At 40.5% G+C, this 19708-nt stretch overlaps 3 protein-coding genes across 6 annotated transcripts in view; 2 read left to right on the forward strand and 1 right to left on the reverse strand.

Annotated features, from left to right (window-relative positions):
- The window catches only part of LOC145453438 (histone H2A.V), a 215225-nt gene that overhangs the window by 96329 nt on the left and 99188 nt on the right, over window positions 1-19708 (forward strand). The gene's annotated exons all lie outside the window — the stretch shown is intronic.
- Window positions 1-19708, forward strand: part of LOC145453428 (cleavage and polyadenylation specificity factor subunit 5-like) — a 181578-nt gene that overhangs the window by 95991 nt on the left and 65879 nt on the right. The window lies entirely within an intron of this gene.
- On the reverse strand, window positions 9610-14479 carry LOC145453339 (uncharacterized). Its single transcript, XM_080331309.1, has 6 exons — window positions 13781-14479; window positions 12860-12997; window positions 12193-12336; window positions 11691-11843; window positions 11564-11622; window positions 9610-11239 (listed from the first exon to the last, which is right to left on the reverse strand). The coding sequence occupies exons 1-6, from the start codon at window positions 13881-13883 to the stop codon at window positions 10382-10384; spliced, it is 1455 nt and encodes a 484-aa protein (XP_080187435.1). The 5' UTR covers window positions 13884-14479; the 3' UTR covers window positions 9610-10381.

Consider the following 19708-nt stretch of genomic DNA (forward strand, 5'->3'; position numbering starts at 1 on the left):
AATCCTTTATTGTTTGGCCATCCCCCTACACACATGTCTCAATGACGTCGTTCATTTCTTAATGCCATTACTGTCAAATTTCTTTTCAACGTAGTCATCTTGTCTTATGTTATCCCTTATTTTTTCCTTCTAGTGTGCAATTGTGCATGCCTCATATTTACATCGCCTAGTCCAGTGGTTTTTAACCTTGTCCCCAGCCCCCCCCCCCCCCCAAGGGGCGATTTGGATTTTGAAGGGGCGGAAGCGCTCAGGGGGCGGTATGGGGGCGCTGAAGAAAAAAAACGAAGTATAGATGGTGTAGTAGGGATGATTAATGAGTTCTCATTGCAAGTTAACATTCGACAAAATCTGTCAATTCTCGAAATTTTTCGTCGCGTTACGCGCGAAATATATTCCGGCGATGTTTGAAGTGTGTTATTATAATTGATGTTGATTTAGATTTAGATCGAAAATTCCCCGTTAAAACAGTCCTGTCACGCTTGTTACAGCTATTTTCGACAAAAATTTTCGAAGTAGGTATTGTACCCTGCAGCGAACAGCGTGTCAAAATCGAAGAGGCAGTGTATACCACTTTTGAGAGTGAGAGCCCTTTGCACATTAAAAATGCTTTGAAGCTGTTTGGCGAAAATGATTAGCTAAATACACTTATATTTGGGAGCTAGGCTAGACAAAATTAAATCGTCAGAATATTTATTCGCCGTATCATGAAGGATCATATTGTTTAGTGTTGTGACCCGCAACCTCAAATGAATGTTATATAACTTCCCCGTATTGCCAATCGCAGAGGTGAATTCGGGATGTGCACATCGGGCTCGAACCAAATGGTACTGAAATAGGGGGGCGGCAGAACACGGACATTTTTGAAAGGGGGCGCTGGAGCAAAAAAGGTCAAGAACCACTGGTCTAGGCCCAGGTTCGTGTCTGATCTCTCGACACCTTTCTTATCTTTTCATTATATCGCAGTCCTGTGATATTTTGAAACGATGAAATTGTTAATAAACTCATACTGATACTGAATAATATGTTCAATTTTTCATATCGACAAAGCTTTTTCATCTCGTGGACTATTAAACTTTCAAAAATCATACCACAACGTAATCACGACAAACTTATGCAACTCTAAAAAATAGAACTGTAACTTTACTTTATTGAAATATTTGCAGTTGTTTTGTAAATATAACACATGCTATGCGTAGTTCTGCTGATTTTTTAGCATGGCAAACCACTTAGACTTCATCTGAGCAATTGACTGTTGGGTTTCTTCGTTGGTTGCTTTATTAAATTGCAATGTCCAATTTCTGTAAATTGTACTGTCGATTTCCGTCGAATTCTATTCAAATTGTCACGTATGACTGGTCTCGATCAAGAGGTAGGCTAGTTTTAAACAGCTTTGTACAACACAGCATTATTGTGACGTAAGTCCAAAGTAGACCATGTACTCTACTTCACTTCAAGCACATTAAGTTACGCTGTAAATTTTTGAAACGGTGTAAAATTTGGCGTTTTATTTCTTTCATTAACGAACAAGCATTCATCCAGCTACATTTTACTATTGAGAATAATATTGAAATATATTTGGCGGATCGGCCGCAAAGTGAATACAACGTCGAAATATTCGAGAACCTCTTATCGAGAGTATCTGCAAATTTTTCCTTTTCTTATAAGAGAGGAACTACTGTTAGAAGAGGTTCAGTTAAGCGTAAAATCCGATTATGAAAACACACTCAGCTCGCGCACCCAGTAGTCGATTTCAACACGATCGAATATACGAACGAATAACTTCTAATGGCTGTCTGAATTCGAATCGAAGCGCTTCTGAAGAGCCTCTTAGAGGTGCAGAACTTCAATAGGCTGTACAATTGAACAATTTATTCATATTGAAGTAAACCCGAATGTTTTCGACTGACACCCTGATGATTGTTGATATACAATGTTATCTTCAAATCTCAACTAGTTGCTGATGATTGCCCCTGACAAGTGTCAGCCGGAAATATTCGGGTTTATTTCAATGTGAATGCATCATTCAATTAATATATATTGAAGCTCTATACCTCGAAGAGTCTCTTTAAATACTTATAATGGAAATGAAGTCGATTTTCATTCTTTAAACACAAGACTACGTTTTCGAAGGCGAAACGAGGTTCACCTGCTGCATTGCGTGCCAAAACTTCCTGCCAACCCACTGAGCTAAATCAGCCGCCAAGTTAGTCGTAGGTTTGTATGCCTTAATGCTGTCATGTTGAGCTTTCTTGACTCCACAAGCCTCAATACCAACATAATTTCCCCTGTTATGAAAGCCCAGTTAATAATAAAGTTAGTATGCTTGTTTAGCAGTCATTCGCAAACAAACGGGTAGGCTACATCGCACTCAAATAATCCTGAAACCCAACCGTTCTATGCCTTTATATATCAGTCAAACTAACTGACGCTGTCGAACACGACTGATGCTGACTCTTTATCCAAACTCGTTGCTGCTAATCATGCCGATGCGATAATTAATCTACGTCATCAGCACTTTGTATAGAGATTTGATTTGCATTCTCAGTCCTTCGTAATTTGGAATTGAGCCAATTTCGCTCACAAATATTCCATGATGGCTGCGTCTTAAACGAGATACGGCAATTGGTTCACTGATGATTCGTACACGGTACTGTAATGGTGAGTCACGTACAGTATTTTGAGTCACACTGTGTCAAAAAGTAGCAACCGATTTAAGTCGTGTCTCGAATCTACTTAGACTCTTAGAGAAAGTTTTCTATACAATTGAATAGTATATTGAATATACTATTCAATTGTAAATTGAAGCTCTGTACCTCCAAGAAGATCGTCAGAAAGTTTTTTATGTGCATCTTGCCACAAATCTACAGTCTACGTAAGTATATGAGGCTGCATCTTATAGCTTGTCTGTGGTGGTTTTCCTCTCTCATTCAAGGTCGTTCACTTACTCACCGTCCAATTACCATATGTTCGACAACGACCATTGCTGAAGAACCAATCGCTCTATCAAGTACACATGAACCACAACTATGTGGGACGGTATTTCGACGGCTATCCGATGGTCGTCAAGCATGTTCAGTGTTCACATTCAAATCAAAGTAAAAGTAGACTCTGCTGAATAAATACTAGTCTGCGCTTGAGATTACCGGCACGATCTGATATATCGACCTCGCTTTCTAAGACATGCCACTTCATTATCCTCTGTTGATCACTCACTGTGCAGTGGGCATGCCTCTTATTTTGATGCTCAAGGCCAATATTGGTATTTTTAACGACTGGTAATAGTCTTTCAATCAAACAAGCTGTTTTGTATATCACAAGTCGTTTCGACTCCACCTTATCTTTCATTGTATCGCGATTTCGTGGTGTTTTGAAGCGACGAATTCATTGATAAAAGGAAGTGATTATAACTAATTGGTGATACGACTGTTGACAGTGTTGACATACAAAGGTTCTTTTGAACTTTCTTCTAGTTGCTGAAGATTAGCCCTGACGAGTGTCAAGTCAAAAATATTCGGGTTTATTTCAATATGAATATATTGTTCGATTATATATTGAAGTTCTGCACCTCCAAGACTCTGTTCAAACTGCCCAACTTCAAACGTCCGCTTACTGCATTGCATCCGCATACAGACTTTCAAATATCAAATACGCTAAAAGGGTGATGAATGCTGATTCGCTGCGCATAGACCTGCTCGACGTTTAAAAATTATGAATGGATCAATTTTAGTCTAGCTATAGGCCAATGCGACAAACGACTGAAAACTCAGAGGTCCAAGTATTTGAAGATAATCTTTGAGGTAGCCTAGAACTTCAGTAATTGCCAACAACTAACTAACAACTCACTGACGATTACCCCTGACGAGTACCAGCCGAAAATATTCGGGTTTATTTGAATAAATTATTCAGATGTCGAAGTATCGAAGCACAGCATTACCCGGCTATTAGTGTTAATTCTTCTATATTTGGACGACGAAGCGTAGGCCTAGTGCATTTTGAATTCTTGGCCGGAGAGTGCGAGAATAAGGGCAAAACGGTGAGTCGACAGTGATTTCAATATAATTGTTGAACGAAGTTACAAATGAGTTAACATGGATGATTCGGTTTTGTTTCTGACCTTTACTAATTCCTGTGATTCGATTTTTCCTGTGTTGGTGTCGAGGACAATCTATCTGAGCGCGGAAGTTCTAGCTTGGTTTATTGTCATTACGTCAACTAGTAGCAATCAGTTGGCTACGTGCCACACAGATAAGGTTTTAGGTCGTAACAGAAGCACGTTAAAAAGGACCATGGACAAAATACCGTACCAATCTTTGGTGAATGGATATTCTCAACTGTTCATGTCAATTCAGCCTAAATAATTCGCGTTTATTTCAATATGAATATAGGCTACACTATTGACTATTCAATCCAATTGTATATTGAGGTATGTCTGTAGTCTGTACCTCCGAGAAACTGTACATGTCCAATGTCCATTCTGTCTCAACAAACTTCAGATCTACTGCGGCCTCCAACTACCATAACTTGGCTCGGGAACTACTAAGCTAGCCTACGTATTTGAAATCTCCTAGATCATGGTTCTCAACCTTTTTGTCTTCGCGGACCCCTTGCGGAACGTCACGGACTCCGCGGACCCCACGAAGTTTTACTTCAAATTTAGCTCAGTCATTGTGCAATAGGGCTGTTCAAAAATAACTTTTTTCCCCCGATTCAAGCCGGTCACCTCTTAAATCGTCAGGTTGCAGTAGAAAACCTAGCTCACCAAATTTCACTCGATTCCAACCAGTAATGGCCTCCGCAGATCCAATTAAAAATTTTAATTTATTATGGAAAATTGAAAAAAAAAAATTCCAAATTTTTCTGTCAACCCCATGAAATTGTTGAGCTGTCTTCAAAGACGTTGCAAAACAAATTTGAGTCAATTCCGACCAGTAGAAGCGGAGTTATGTGAGTTTTTCGATGATATTCCCCGGATTATCCTTGATCGGTGGATAATCCGCGATTTGTCAACGAAAAACTCACATAACTCCGCTTCTACTGGTCGGAATTGACTCAAATTTGTTTTGCAACGTCTTTGAAGACAGCTCAACAATTTCATGGGGTTGACAGAAAAATTTGGAATTTTTTTTTTTCAATTTTCCATAATAAATTAAAAATTTTAATTGGATCTGCGAAGGCCATTACTGGTTGGAATCGAGTGAAATTTGGTGAGCAAGGTTTTCTACTGCAACCTGACGATTTAAGAGGTGACCGGCTTGAATTGGGGAAAAAAAGTAATTTTTGAACAGCCCTATTGTGCAATCGTCATCTCTATCTTGTGCAAATGATGACTGTCGACATAGTGATAAACAGTAACAAAATGACTTTTCTTGAAAATAAAATCATACTATTCATGTAGAACTCGGGTTGACTTCTATTATTACAAATTTCTGCAATTGCATTTCTTGAAATATACGTAGTCGTGTCTTGAAAATCCGCGCCTTCGATTTCATATGAACGAGTGCCGAAAATCCATTTCCACATATATATGTGGTGGCGAATGTAATAATATAGCACATAACGCTTCCGACGATGGGTATAATCGCAACAAATATGGGACCAAAATTGACAAACAAACTTTTTAATGAATATATAACGTCAAGCCTGGTCTTTTCTATCTAGCATTATAGCAGCTTATATTGAAGTTATCATGGAAAAAATGGTTATGTATATCACATGAGAAAAACAATTGAACATTGTAAACATTTCGAAGTCGCCGTGATAGACCTTACTCATCCAACTTCTTTTTCACAATACCCAACAAAACATTTCTAAACATCAAAATGTTTGTAACAGTAGGCTATTGGCAATTAAAATGAGTCTGCACAGTGTAGGATATATTTCATCTCAGATGGCCATTCTGTTGATGGGGTTGTTTTATTAGTAATGAAGTAAAATTGCCTCGTGATTTTCTGAATTTAAAGCAAAATTAGGTCATCAATTATTTTGAGGCTTCGCAGACCCCTGAAAATGCTTCGCGGACCCCCCGTTGAGAACCGCTGTCCCAGATAGTAAAGAGCAGAGTTGCTCAAAGTAGCCCCCGTCTGCATGTAGCCTACTCAGTAGATGTAGGCTATGTAACGCTAGGGTTGTCCAAAATTTGGGAAATCTTACAAATCTCTTATTCTGTAGACTATTGATAAAAAAACGACACTGGGCCTAAAAGAAGCTCACATTGAAGGCCGTTAAGATTTCGCGCAAAGCGTTTGAAAGTAACTGCCGAAGAATGGGCGTGCCACCGCCCATAGAACGGCGAGAAGACTAATAATCACGAAACCACGGCTCTTGATTGGCTAATCAGCTATGCTTCAATGACCACGAAAGCAGCAGCTTGCTGATTAGGTGATCAAGGAGTCTGCTACCGGCGGCGATTCTGAAAGCGCATTGTATGTGGGTTGAGAGATAATGATTTAGGATTGATACAGAGTATGTTGAGGTACGAAATACATGATGAAAAACAACGGCTGCTTCACAAAAACGTCTAAAGCATGAGAGAGAGAGAGAGAATATACCGTTCTCGTATCATTGCGATTACAACATAGCCTTATTCCAGCAATTGAAGGTTGTTTTTATTTATATTTTATTGCAGTTTTGGCGAGGGTGGTATAGTCCCCATATTAAAATCAGCAAATGTGATAGTAAATCGCGCGCTGCGCAAAGAAAAATATCATGCATCAGCATAAATATGCCCCGAAACAATGTTTTATGTTGATTTACGAAAAAAATATGAGCCTACGTCAAGTCTTCAAAATTTCGGACATTTGGCATATTTTAGAAATTCCTTCCGGACGCTACATTGAACGGTGAAATTCCGGACATGTCCGGGAAATTCCGGACGTATGGCAACCCTAATCTAGTCTGATCACACCAGCATCAAACAGGTACACTTGACTCTAAACATTACCGCTTTATGTGAAGGAAACCGCCGCAGCCTATATGCCTTGTCTTCAACGAGGGAAAGCATAGGCGCTTATGCAAGTGTCGACGGATTCCTAGTTTCAGAATCGCTATATCATTACCATTATCATTATTGAATACAAATATAGAGCTTAATGACAATGACACTACAATTTGTGTGATCTTATTGGGCACAGGTTGTAGTTAGTGCGGAGCATGGACCGGAGCCGGATTGGATATCCGGCCGGATTTTTACAATTTTGGCCGGACCGGATCGGAGCCGGATCAGTACCTTTTCTGTTACGGCCGGAGCCGGATCACTACATTTTTGATCCGGCCAGAATCTTTATGGATATAAGCACGACTTTTATAACTATATAACCACCAACCAACCACACGTAAGTAACCTCCAAGCCAGTGTGAACATAGACGAGGCATATTTATCAATTCACGGGACCTCCGTACTGAGCAGGGCCGGATTTCTGGCCGGACTTTTTCATTTTTGGCCGGACCGGATTGGAGCCGGATCAGTACTTTTCCTGATACGGCCGGATCGGAGCCGGAGCAGAGAATTGAACAACCGGATCGGAGCCGGACCAGAGAATTTGTCGATCCGCTCCCCAATAGTTGAAGTTTTGAATGCTCTATGGATCGGCTGAATCAGACGGTTAGGCTTGACACTTATCAGATGTTTACAGCAAATTATATTCACTTGTATACTAAGTCTTTTCAAAGTCCCTAATGATGCCTCAGAAACGAGGTGTAAATGTAAGCACAGACTATGCTTGATATGTTATACAAACTACGCTGGATAGTATGCGCTATGCAGCATTGTCTGTGCTAACCCCTTTACACCCCTTTTTTGCACGATTATTAGGAACTTTGACATATCATGCCAACCCGAGAAAAATGGACAATGGACATGAAACTAATTGCTCTGTTCGGGAGTACTGTACATACTGTAGGTCTACACAGGGCCGTAACTGCCGCACCCCAAACCCCCGATTGGAGGGCGAGCTCGAAGGGGGCCCAAAATTATTTTGTGAATTAGCTTAAAGTGTAATTTTTAAAAACTTATGCAACTTTTTCAAAAAATATTTGAAAACTTATGCAACTTCTTCAAAAAATTTTCGCGGTAGGCGCGAACTCAAGCTCCAAAAATCTTGATTATTGGGTACTCTTCCCCAAGAAAAAATACGCAAGAATTATAGAAATTGGCATATCGGCGATGGCCATTACCGCGCCAAGACGCACCTAGACATATAAAGTTTCAGGCCATGTAATATGCGACTCCAAGAAGTGTGCCATAACCATCGGCAGCGAGTTAATCTCGGCCGAAAAGCACTGCCCTTATGCTGACCGAAAACTTCGTTATATATACAAAATACATATAGCTTCAATTGTCCATATAGGCACCTAAATGACTGGCGCCGAATGTTCCCGTCTTGGCAATCTAACCCTCACGAGACAAATACCATCCCACAGAGAAAAATTATATGCCAGTGAAGAAATACCAATTTGAAATCGTGTGATATTTTAGTTTTTAGTACGTTTGCGCGATTCTATATTGTTTGATATAGCAGACAGGAGCTGACGAAATAACATCATGTAACGAAGTCATACCAACGGGTCCGCCCGCACGAAGATGTTTAATTATTATTTGGGGGCTCTACAGTTTCAAAGACTCATCACTTAGCTCTACCGGAAAATCTGATTACGTGAGCAGAGAGGATAAGAAATTGATAGCAATAGGCTATATATGCAATTCCCGATATTATTGACCGATGTTATCATGAATTATCGAAAATTTTCGCGCTTGGCACTGGATCACTAAACAGTAAAAACTATATTTTCGTGGCAAAAGCGAACGGCGTGATGGGGGGGGGGGTCACGCAGCGTATCACCCTATAGGAGCCCAAGAGTCAAGTTTTGTGGGGCCGGACGAAGTGCTGTTTCGTTCTCTGCCAACGGGCATACACCCGGAGATGTTTAATTATTATTGAGGGGTCCTACCTTTTCAACTCACCTCACTCAGCTGTACCGGTAAATCAGATTACGCGAGCAGAGAGGGGATCAAATAGGTAGCAATATATATGCATTTCCCGATTCAGTCATGAATTATGGAAATTTTTCCGCGCCTCGCGCGTTTAGACCAGCAAAGCTTACCCACTAAACGGACACCTAAGATAAATGGTGATAATGATCGGTAAACAGCGTATAGCGTGAGAATTTAGGTTTACCACCCTGTGGGGGGAGCTGACGAAGTGCTTTTACGGCCCTGGGCCTACATATCTTTTCGACCATGAACATTAACGAGACAAGGCCGCGTTCCAATATATCTGATGTTCACGTGCACTCTTTACTAACGGTTTCTACATACGACATGCAGCCAGAGTTCAAAGAACTTGTTGACAACTCAATTGACCGACCACAGATGTCTGATTAACTTCAACAGCTACTGAATTGATTGAATACTGTTTTTGGTCTCTACGCTTCAAACTTGATGTGTACATTAAATACGATTTATTACTCGTCTAGGTGGATAAATACGCGATTCATGTATATGTTCTGTAATCCGGCCCGCCGACTGGAGAAGTTGCCCGCCCCTGACCTAAGTACTTAATTTCTCGCTAATCCTTTCCCCGAGCCGTCCCGACATTCAATCAAACCACACTATTGTCGAAATTTCAAGTTTTCAAGCAGCAAAGAAAATAGAAAAGCACGAAAAGGATGTAAAATCTGTAAAAGACCAAAAACGTAAAATTTCTCAAACGAATTGTGCGCCCGAAAAGAAGCTCAGAAGAGAAGACTCAGAAACGAGGGCCGGGCCGAGTACCCAAATCTGAATCGAGTATCAATTTTAATCATTCAAGTCAAGATAGATGATGTTTTTGAGTACTGAATTGATACGCTCATTTTAGATTTGAAAGAATGGCATGTACGACGGGAAATTCCATAATTATAAATTATGGAACTGCCCACCGTAAATACTATCATTTCAAATTCAAAATTTCGCTTTAACCAAATTTACAATGCATTGTGTTTCAGTCGAATCAACAATTTCATTTTTTTCAATAAATTCAAAATCTTTGATTGCAATAACTTACAAGCCAAATTTGGTGTGCAGTTTTGTTAGCCAACTTTAATTTGAAGTAAAAAGTTATCATTGCCATGTTAGCTGAAATGATATGTCTGTAAAGTCGCGATCGCCTCATTACATCGTCACAAAGCGCAATGCCACAGGCAAGGTCGAAATAACACCAAATCATCTTTAAGACGATGTAGAACTGGCGCTATATTCTTTGTGGTCGCATAAAAGGTACATGTTTGAACTTTACGCATCATTCGTTGGAATGCTAGAACACTTGAAGCCTAATGCTTAATCCAGATTTAGTCAGATACTCGATTTTGCCCGACCCTATCAGAAACACTGTTGACAATGAAACGATCACGAACCACCGTTAATTAACGCCGCCGTCTCGCAGCTAGCGTGTCGCGTTTTCATCTCCTTCTGCCTAGACCGAAACGCGTTCGACAGCGCCCTCGTCTTGTTATGATCGATTTCTGCGTATTCGCAAGAAAACAACCCCGGAGTGCGCGGGGTAAGGGGGGTCCCCGGCAGGCCCGACGATGCAGACGAGGCTCCGCAGCTGTAAACATCGCCGTTTTTTGTAGACACCTCGATGGGCACGTAGTTCACGTTATGATTGTGATGCGGGTTATTGTATCTTGAAACAAAATCAAAACTAAAATGATTCCCGCCGGTAACAGCAGCTGTAGCAGGCAAAGGAGTCCCGCTAACATCAAGACTTGCGTTAGCCGTGTTTACGTAATCTCTAGCAGAAAGCGGTAGTCCCGGCGATAGCCTTAAAAAATCGTGACGCAATTTTCGAGTCTTACGGTGTTTGACCCAACCGTTTTGACGACGCCATGGGTCTGCTGCCGGGATGGGTGGCGGTTGCGGGGTGGCGCCATTGCATTTTGAATCGCAATTCGCGCTGTTCCCGTTTAAACTGCCGATCCCGGAAGTGCTACTACTGATTGGTGTTAAAGGCGCATGGTCTCCGTCTGATCTTAACGAATTAGCGCTCGTGCCTAATCTGGGAGTGTTTGATTCGAACTGGACGGTCCCGCTTGCTCGGTTAAAAGCGACTTTTGTTTGTTGTTGACTTTTAATGACGTCGCTGTTTTCATATTCGACTTCTCCCGAGACCGTGTGGTGGCGTGGGTGGTTTATGGAGACTGTCTCTGTCTGTCTGTTGTATCCGACCGCGTTACTGTTGATTCTGCGACGGTGCAGCATTTCCTGTGAAATACGGGATTCATTGATACATAGTTCGAGTTTAATTGCAACGCCAAGAAACAAGGAAAAACGATACATACAAAATGAACCGGGACATTTTCGGCTAAAGAAATAGCAATGTACATGACGAGAAGGGGCCATTAGGCAGGGTTGTAATGACTCAACTTATCGTGCGTGACTTGACCAAATCAGTTCTGTAATAATTAAAGAATTTTCGAACGTACCTACGTAGGTACGTACGTATACTATTATTTTTCAAATTCGAAATTCTATTGTAAATACCATATATTTACGGAGAATGAGAAGAGAAACAAAAAAGAGAGCTACCTGTCTGGTAGAGGGTGCTGGCTGCAGTTCGAACGTTGCCGGCGACGACCGATGGCTTTCTGCGAGACAATTTTTCATTAAAACAAAATTTCCGCGATTTTCTCCTAAACTTCATAAAAAAACGAACCGGTATTACGAGACGAAACGCTGCCACGTGTCCCAGGGGTGGGCGGAGTGTAACGTGACACGGATGGATGACCGGACGAGAAGCCCGCTGTCAAGGGAGGACCGTCTCGACCGCTTCCGCTTGTGTTGTAATAATACGACGTGCTTGGCAAGGCTGCAGAATTTCAATATTTTGGGTTTTGAATTTTGACTCTAGTAAAAAATAGGGCTTTGCTCAATAATTCGAGTACTCAAAGCCGAATGGAGCACTGATAGTTACGATTCGAGTCTACAGTGACTAATTCACGAAGTGCCCTATAGCCTACCCAAATTGAAATTCAGTGAAACGTTGATTTTCAACTTCCTTAATACAATATGTGTATCGCTCCCATAATAATAACAATGTTCATTACATTTCTATTACCAAATTAACCTAGTGCCAAATTGACTGGTTTACAAATGCAAGCTTAATAGCGCCATTGACTCAAGGGCTGTTCGACTCGAGCCACAAACAAAGTCCTCACCAGTGGTTTCTGTCATGCTGGACATTTGAGAGGGGTATGCCAGATGGGGGTGAGATTGCGCCGTGCTGTTTTGGATCTCGTTCCAGACCTCTTTGATCGCATCGAAAATTTGCGTGGCACGCCGACATTTGAACAGGAACAGGCCTGGATTGAGATTTGATACAGGTTTAACACAAGGGCATTCAAGACCGCCGTGCACAAACTAGAGTTACTCACTTTTTAAAATATGTAACTAAAACTATATTGAATTACTCACTAGAACTAAAGCTAAACTTTTCAAAATGCGCAATTAGAAGTAGAACTATATAGAACTATGGTACTCACTTTTCAAAATGTGTAACTAGAACTATATAGAACTACTCACTAGAACTACCGGTATCGCTTTTTAAAATGCGCAACTAGAACTAGAACTATATAGAAGTATAGAACTACTCACTTTTCAAAATGTGTAACTAGAACTATATTGAACTACTCACTAGAACTAGAACTAGTCGCTTTTAAAAATGCGCAACTAGAACTAGAACTATATAGAAATACTCACTAGAACTAGATAGAACTACTCACTAGGACTAGAACTACTCAAAAAAACAGTAGTTAGTTGACCGTCAAGTAACTACATTGCTACCTTGTACAATCATGATGGAGGAGGGTTGCAACTGCTTCTTACCTTGTCCTGTGTCACAGCCGTGGCCCGTTTCTACTAGCAGCAAATCTTCGTTGAAGCCGTATCGCTGAAGGCATTGGATGGGCCACTTGGCCATCAGCTTACGGTGCCGACTGTACACTGCCAGGTTACTGCTTTTGACTGAAACAAGGATATTCATATCAAAGACTGTTGGACGTACAGAACTTTAATATAGAAATGAAGAATTTAAGGCCTATACAGTTATATTGAAATAAACTGAATATATTTCGTTTCGCTGACACTCGTCAGCAACTAGTACAGAATTGGAAAGAACACTGTTTACCAACAATCGTTATAGTTGTAATGACTTGAGTCATGATTCGACTAGTCACGATTTTCGGTGATTCAACTTGACTCGAGACTTGGACGGCCAAGTCGGGCATTTCATGGCAACTTCAAAGAAGAATAACGTTACCACATTATTGGTATATCGTCTATCAGTACCGGTACGGGTACTTAAAATTTAGGGCCAGAAACTGTTTCAAATGACGAAATTAGTGGCCTACATTATAAATGAGAGGCATTCGATAACACCCAAGCATAGTTTTGAAAAAATGGGTTGGATATGCATGCCTTAAACTCGTTACGGAACAGTGATTATGATGACTTGGACTCAGACTAGAGTCTCAACACTACGCCTCGAACTCAGCCCCCTGCTTAGACTCGGATTTGACTCGGTGGTGAATTGAAACTGACTTGACTTGAGTCAAAACCATTAAAATCAGATTGACTTGTGACTTGACAAACGTATCACCAAATATGACTTCAAAGATGTTTTAAATTTCCTGCCGACACCGAGTGCCCAATATATTCGGGTATATTTCAATATCAATATATAATGCAAAATTTGTACCATTAATTCACTGCCATACTGATGGAAAAATAAGCAAAATCTGAACTCACCCTCGAGAAACACTTCATTTTTCGTCTTCTCCTGGTCATCGATGTTCTTGGCCCGAAAATAATTGGGGTGGTTTTCGGGTATGGCGCTATGAGAGCAACCCATGATGAGGGTTCTGTGACCCAGGTTCGTCACAATGTGGGCTTTGTATCCAATCGCTTGGAGAAATAACGGTCAGTTTAACTTGTGGAGCAGTCATCCAAACTAGGCACTAGCCACACTACATTTGGTGCATCATTAAAAACATATCTGTAATGTTGAAGGTTGGTTAGATAACAGAACTGAAGTAAAATAGAAAAAGGAGATCATAAGGTTGAAATGGCTCCGATCAAGCTTGGACAATTAGATAATTCTAGTCATGTAATTAGACTAATTAGGGTGAAATGCTGGTAATCTAAATTTAATCTGATTTTTTGAAAGCTTTTCTGCTCTCATTCTAATTGCAATCTAATTTCAGGTTTTCCTGGGTACCGTAAGCTACAGAACTGTACAGTGGAAAACGAGCTCATCTTGGTGTGCAGACATTTGCCACTCGCATGCTTATGAGGATGAACTCTGAATTGACTGAACTCGATTTCTGTTGAATTTCCTTCGAATTTGGAATTGAATCCAATTTGCAAGCTTTTGTGAATTCAATAATTCTAATTCTAATCCAAATTGGAAAACAGTATCTGTAACTCTAATTCCGTTATTCGAATTTGGAAATCTTAAAATACAGCTCTGCTTCAGACAAGTGTAGTTTCAAAAGGGTCTCGACAGACGAAGATGCAGAAATTTCAGTGAATTATACTGACAATGTACATTTATGAACTAATTTTAAACACATAGCATGCAGAGCTGGACAACAAGAAGATTTTCAGCTTTTTTAGAATTGGGCTAAAAATAGAATTATCGGCACACATATTTTTTTCAGACTAGATTAGAGTTAGAATTATATAGTTACACAGTTTTTTCCAAATTAGACTAGACTCAGAAGTACTGAATTCGCAGTAGAAATTTGACAAAAATCAAGTTCAATTCTTATAAGCATGGGAATGGGAAATTTCTGTATACGGAGCTTGGCCCTCTTGCACTGTACAGTTTATTGTAGCATTTTCAGAAAAAACAGAAATCGGAATTGAAATTAGTGCATAGAAACTATGTACTAATTTCTGAGCATATAAAACAGTCCTGCAGTCCTGCATTGTTTAATGTATTGAAAACCTAGTATCACAGTACAATAATATATTGCCCGTGCTAGCCAAGTCACTACTAATATATAGAATACATTATGGGGATCGTTTCAGGAGTCACATGAAGTATATAGCCTATGCAATGCAGCCATCCCAGTAAAATATCCTGACAGTGTATATAGGGACTAATTTCTAAACAGATAAATCAACTCTTGCGGAGTCCAATGCACTGAAATCCTAGTGTCACAGTACAATAATACATCGTCTATGCTAGCCATTACTACAATACAGTCACAAACGACAAAGAACTGTAAGAACGCAAACAGTAGTTAGGTAAACACCTGGCAATAAAACTCCGTTCCTTCGAGCAAACAAGGCGCGTTCGATTCAACCCACGCTCTTAAAATGCCGAATCCATTCGACCATTCCTACTTCACTCTTGCGAATAAATTACGATCTCGACTGCTAGCTACAAGGGCTCCGCTCTTCAGATACCAACTACCAGTAGACGCGTTCAAGAGATTTCTAAAAGCCCTCGTGACATGCCTTGGCGCCGACCCGTTAATAATTATCTTCCACAGAGCTGCTACGGCCCAAGATAAGTGAACGGTTGGCGGTAGAAAACAACAGGATTAGCAACACACATTGGAAACCAGACGTGCTAAGCCGGACGCGTAAAAACAAATGCGCGGATTTGATGAATAAGTTGTCAAACTAGTATTTGAAAAGCTTCTTAGAGGTGCAGAACTTCAATATACAATTGAATAGTGTATTCGTATTGAGATAAATCCGAATATTCTGAATTATTTCAATACGATATACCATTCAAACTAGCATTCAAGCGATCGCGATATCACGAGCGCGAGGAGCAGCCGCGCTCAGCGGGGCGTGACTGAAAAACAACGCTACGCATTCCTCGCGCATATCTCGGGGCAAAAGTACCGTACCGTGAGTCATAATATCTCGTCGCTCACGATAGGAGGGATTGTCGATGCGTTTTCGAGATCGCATCGATATCGGCTTCGACAACGTCATAATTCGCTGCAACGCTACCTCCCAAGGCTGTCGCCGATAGCACACGCGAGCAATTCCGCTGTTGATATCTCGAACGAGTTCCGATACCAAAACTCTCCTTGAATATCTGGCTTTACCGATACGACTGAGAAGTAACTGACGTATACAATTTGATTATTCTAGCTGTTTAATTAGACTAATTAGAGCAAAATACCAGTCATCTAATTTTCATCTTATCTGTGAACTCTGTTATGGTCTAATTTCAATAATAATCTAATTTTTGAAATGTTTCTTTGCTCTCATTTTAATTAAAATCTGCTAGTTTTCCCGAAAATGCTACAGGATAACTGAGCAGCAAGAAACGAGCCGAGTTCGGTGTAAAGACATTTGCCAGTCTCTTCCTTATGATAACAACTGAATTTGATTTTTATTTCTTTCTGATTATGAATTCAAGTTCCTAGATTTTGCGAATTCACTCTAATTATATGTATAATTTTGAAAGAAACTGTGTAGCTATCATTCTAATTCTAATCTATTTTGGAAAAGCTGACGATTTTCTTGTCATCCAAGTCTGAGTAGAACTTCTTTTCGCCGACCTTCTTATCATAATGTTGCAGATACTCACTGCGCCAACAAACATATCGTTGAGACTTCAAATAACTGATCAGTCCAGTGCGAATCAAAACCGCGGAGAAATGTGAGCGGACAATCCTCACTGTAAAGTTTCACCGCAGTAACTCGAGACCAATTTTAGAAATGGCCCTCCGGGTAAGTTCTAAGTCTTGAGAGATCACGTGACTGCGTCGTTCCGATAAATACCTAGAAATACGTGACGCGAATAACTGTTTTTCCACCAAAATTATCTCCGACAAAGTATGTTACTCTTGTGACGCGACAACATGCTCGCTGCCACAGAAATATGCTGAAAAAATCCGCCATGTTTGGTTTTGTCGAGTGTGATAACCGGCCAAGACGTAACAATCCGTGGCAAAACTTGTAACACGACAGCAAAGAGATTACAAGAGCTTCTTGGATGTACAGAATTTTTTTATACATTCATATTGAAATAAACCCGAATATTTTCGGCAGACACTGGTCAGGGGTAATCGTCAGCAATTATAGTAGAGAATCGGAAAGAACGTAGCATATCAACAAGAGATTATATAAAACGCTCAGTGTCTGTTGGAAATAAGCTCGCAAATTGATCAAAAATGAAATCGAGCTTATTGATAAAGTGGAGCAACTAAGTTTCCCGCTTGAATAATACATGCGAGGTTTGCTGCGGAAGTTTCGGGAGCCTCATATTTTTCGCGCCTTAAAATACAGAAGCCCGCGATATCTTGCAGCCTGGGTGGCAAGACACTTCTATCTAGCTGCTGTAATTGAACTGAGATCTTTCCAAGTAAGAGTAGAGGTGCTGTAAGTCGACTGAAATAGCTCACGACACTTCGCTAACAAACGGTCGACGGTCAGTGTCCATTGGACTTGAGACGCTACTAAATTTATCTATCTGTGTAAATCTCCGAATATATAAGATACCTAAACCTAATGTGAGCGACACACTGACTACTGTGATTTTAGAGACAATTTCCATTGGACAGATTTGTGCGTTGTGACTTGGAGAAAAGATCTAAACAAACAACTGTGTTCGCATCGTCAATTTAAAGACCTCAAGCTTTCTAAACCCATAGCATATAGTTACACCTTACACGACGACTTGCAATCGAATTGATTCCGAATAAATATGAGATTTGGGAGCGACCTTTCAAACCTCGTGCGGTGCCAATAGGAATTTGTTGTCGAATTCTGTTGCTCATATTGAAATGAACCCGAACATTTTCGGCCGACACTCGTCAGGGGTAATCGTCAGCCACTAGTAGAGTTATTTTCAATTGAATATTAAATTTGAAATATGAATATATTATTCAATAACGATTTACATGCGTATTTGCAATTGTGCGAGTAACATTAACCAGGATGAGTGAACAATCGACACGTGAGACATTAATTCATACGTAATAACCGACTTCCGTTTGTCTGCGCGCGGGCGTTTCGAAACACCGAATTTTATGACCCTCGACAAATGGTATCGAAAAAGCCTTCAGCCGAAAGGTCTCAACATCACAAACACTCAAACGTAGAGCAAAGACTGCCATGTAACAAACGGTACCAATAAAGAATGATGAATTTGCGCAAAACAAATACAGATAGGCCACAAATTAGATAATGTAAGTTACACAGGGCTCATTTGTCATGGAGCTGTGAGTGCTTCCGAAATTATATCACGCGCACGCCAACGATATGACAGCGGTTATTGCTCATGATACCAAATATTCAACGCACAGTGAATGTTGGGCGGAATTTTCAAGTTATGGCTCATCCGACAATAAATATTGTGTCGCCAACTTCAGTACGGGATGACAGCAGTCTTGTACAAACTATACTGGATTTTCAAAACTAGCAGCAAGCACTAGAACCAGAGCTAACAACCTTTTAAAACCCGCAACTAATTGACTAAAACAGAACCAACTAGATTCAATTACGAAGCAATTAATTAATTTTATCGGAATCTACCTCGAACACCCAATCCTGGCTATACGCCACTGTTAGTGGCGATGACTCTGATGACTCTGATCGAGAACATCACAAAACAGAACACCATCACGATTCACGCCAAACATGGAAACGTGTTCTCAAGTCATTCGACAACAATTTTGCGTTTTAATCCGCAACTAGAACTAGAACTACCAAAAAACAGCAGTTAGTTGAAGTTGACCATCTACCAACTACAGATTGGTAGTTTGCACAAATCTGGCTGATAGCGTTCCAGAAATTTCCACCAGACAGGAATGCGACGGAGACGAGAATCGAATTACGGCGTTCGCGATTCAACAATGCGCTCGGCTGTTGCATGACAACTCGTCTGACGTCAAAACACGCATGGGTTCGTCGAAAATATCGAGAACGAGTCACAATATCGGCCATTAGAGACAAAATATCGGCAATTTTCGTAACGTCACAACATAGCAGCGTGGAGTCAGAGAGAACTATAATATGAGACTGTTAAAACTGGGGATATTGATCTATTTCTTATAGCTTACAGACGTGAAGTGCAGCCTTTCCCGCTTATTTTCATGTCCAACAGCAATGGCTGTAAATCTGTTTGGATAAATACTGCGAAGCTTTGGAAATGCGCCTTAAGCTAGATGCCTTATCTTTTAACTATCGGCTGAATTTATCGTGGTTATCGAGTAATAATTCTAATGAGTCGTGTATAGTGACTAGTGAGTGATGATTATTTCGAGTGCTGAAAAGACACACTCCTTGCCAAAAAGAGTTATTTTATCATCGAAAATTATACTTTTGATACTATTTTCCACTGTGGGAGACATGAAACCCAAGATTGGTCGTCTGGCCGCATACGAAACATGTAGAACAGTGGTTCCCAACCTTTTTCGACTCATCGCCCCCTTTCCAAGCTCAACGCCGATCATCGCCCCCCAGATTTTGTGAACCGAAAAATCGGTATACAATCTGTAATCATCGGCGAGTTGACTAAAAAAAAAAGGTCAACTTTTCGGCTCGATGTCGAATTTTACACTATTGCAACTAAATTTCCGTGGGTTTCCTAAAAAAAAGGTAATTTCTACGACTTGACTCCTATATAGCCGTTTTAACGCGTCATCGCCCCCCTATCGCCCCCTTCGCACTCCCTATCGCCCCTTCGTCATTTTCGCCCCTAGG

This window comes from Botryllus schlosseri, chromosome 13 (genome assembly GCF_051294905.1).
Source record: "Botryllus schlosseri isolate E-star chromosome 13, Bs_hap1, whole genome shotgun sequence".
Taxonomy (NCBI): Eukaryota; Metazoa; Chordata; class Ascidiacea; order Stolidobranchia; family Styelidae; genus Botryllus; species Botryllus schlosseri.

What these genes read in the sequence shown, in the direction of transcription:
- LOC145453339 (XM_080331309.1), bottom strand. Translation starts at nt 13,883, where the DNA reads ATGGGTTGCTCTCATAGCGCCATACCCGAAAACCACCCCAATTATTTT. An exon ending in CGGCTGTGACACAGGACAAG is followed by an intron (nt 12,337 to 12,859) that starts GTAAGAAGCAGT and finishes ATCTCAATCCAG; the next exon opens with GCCTGTTCCTGTTCAAATGT. An exon ending in CGTTTCGTCTCGTAATACCG is followed by an intron (nt 11,623 to 11,690) that starts GTTCGTTTTTTT and finishes ATTGTCTCGCAG; the next exon opens with AAAGCCATCGGTCGTCGCCG.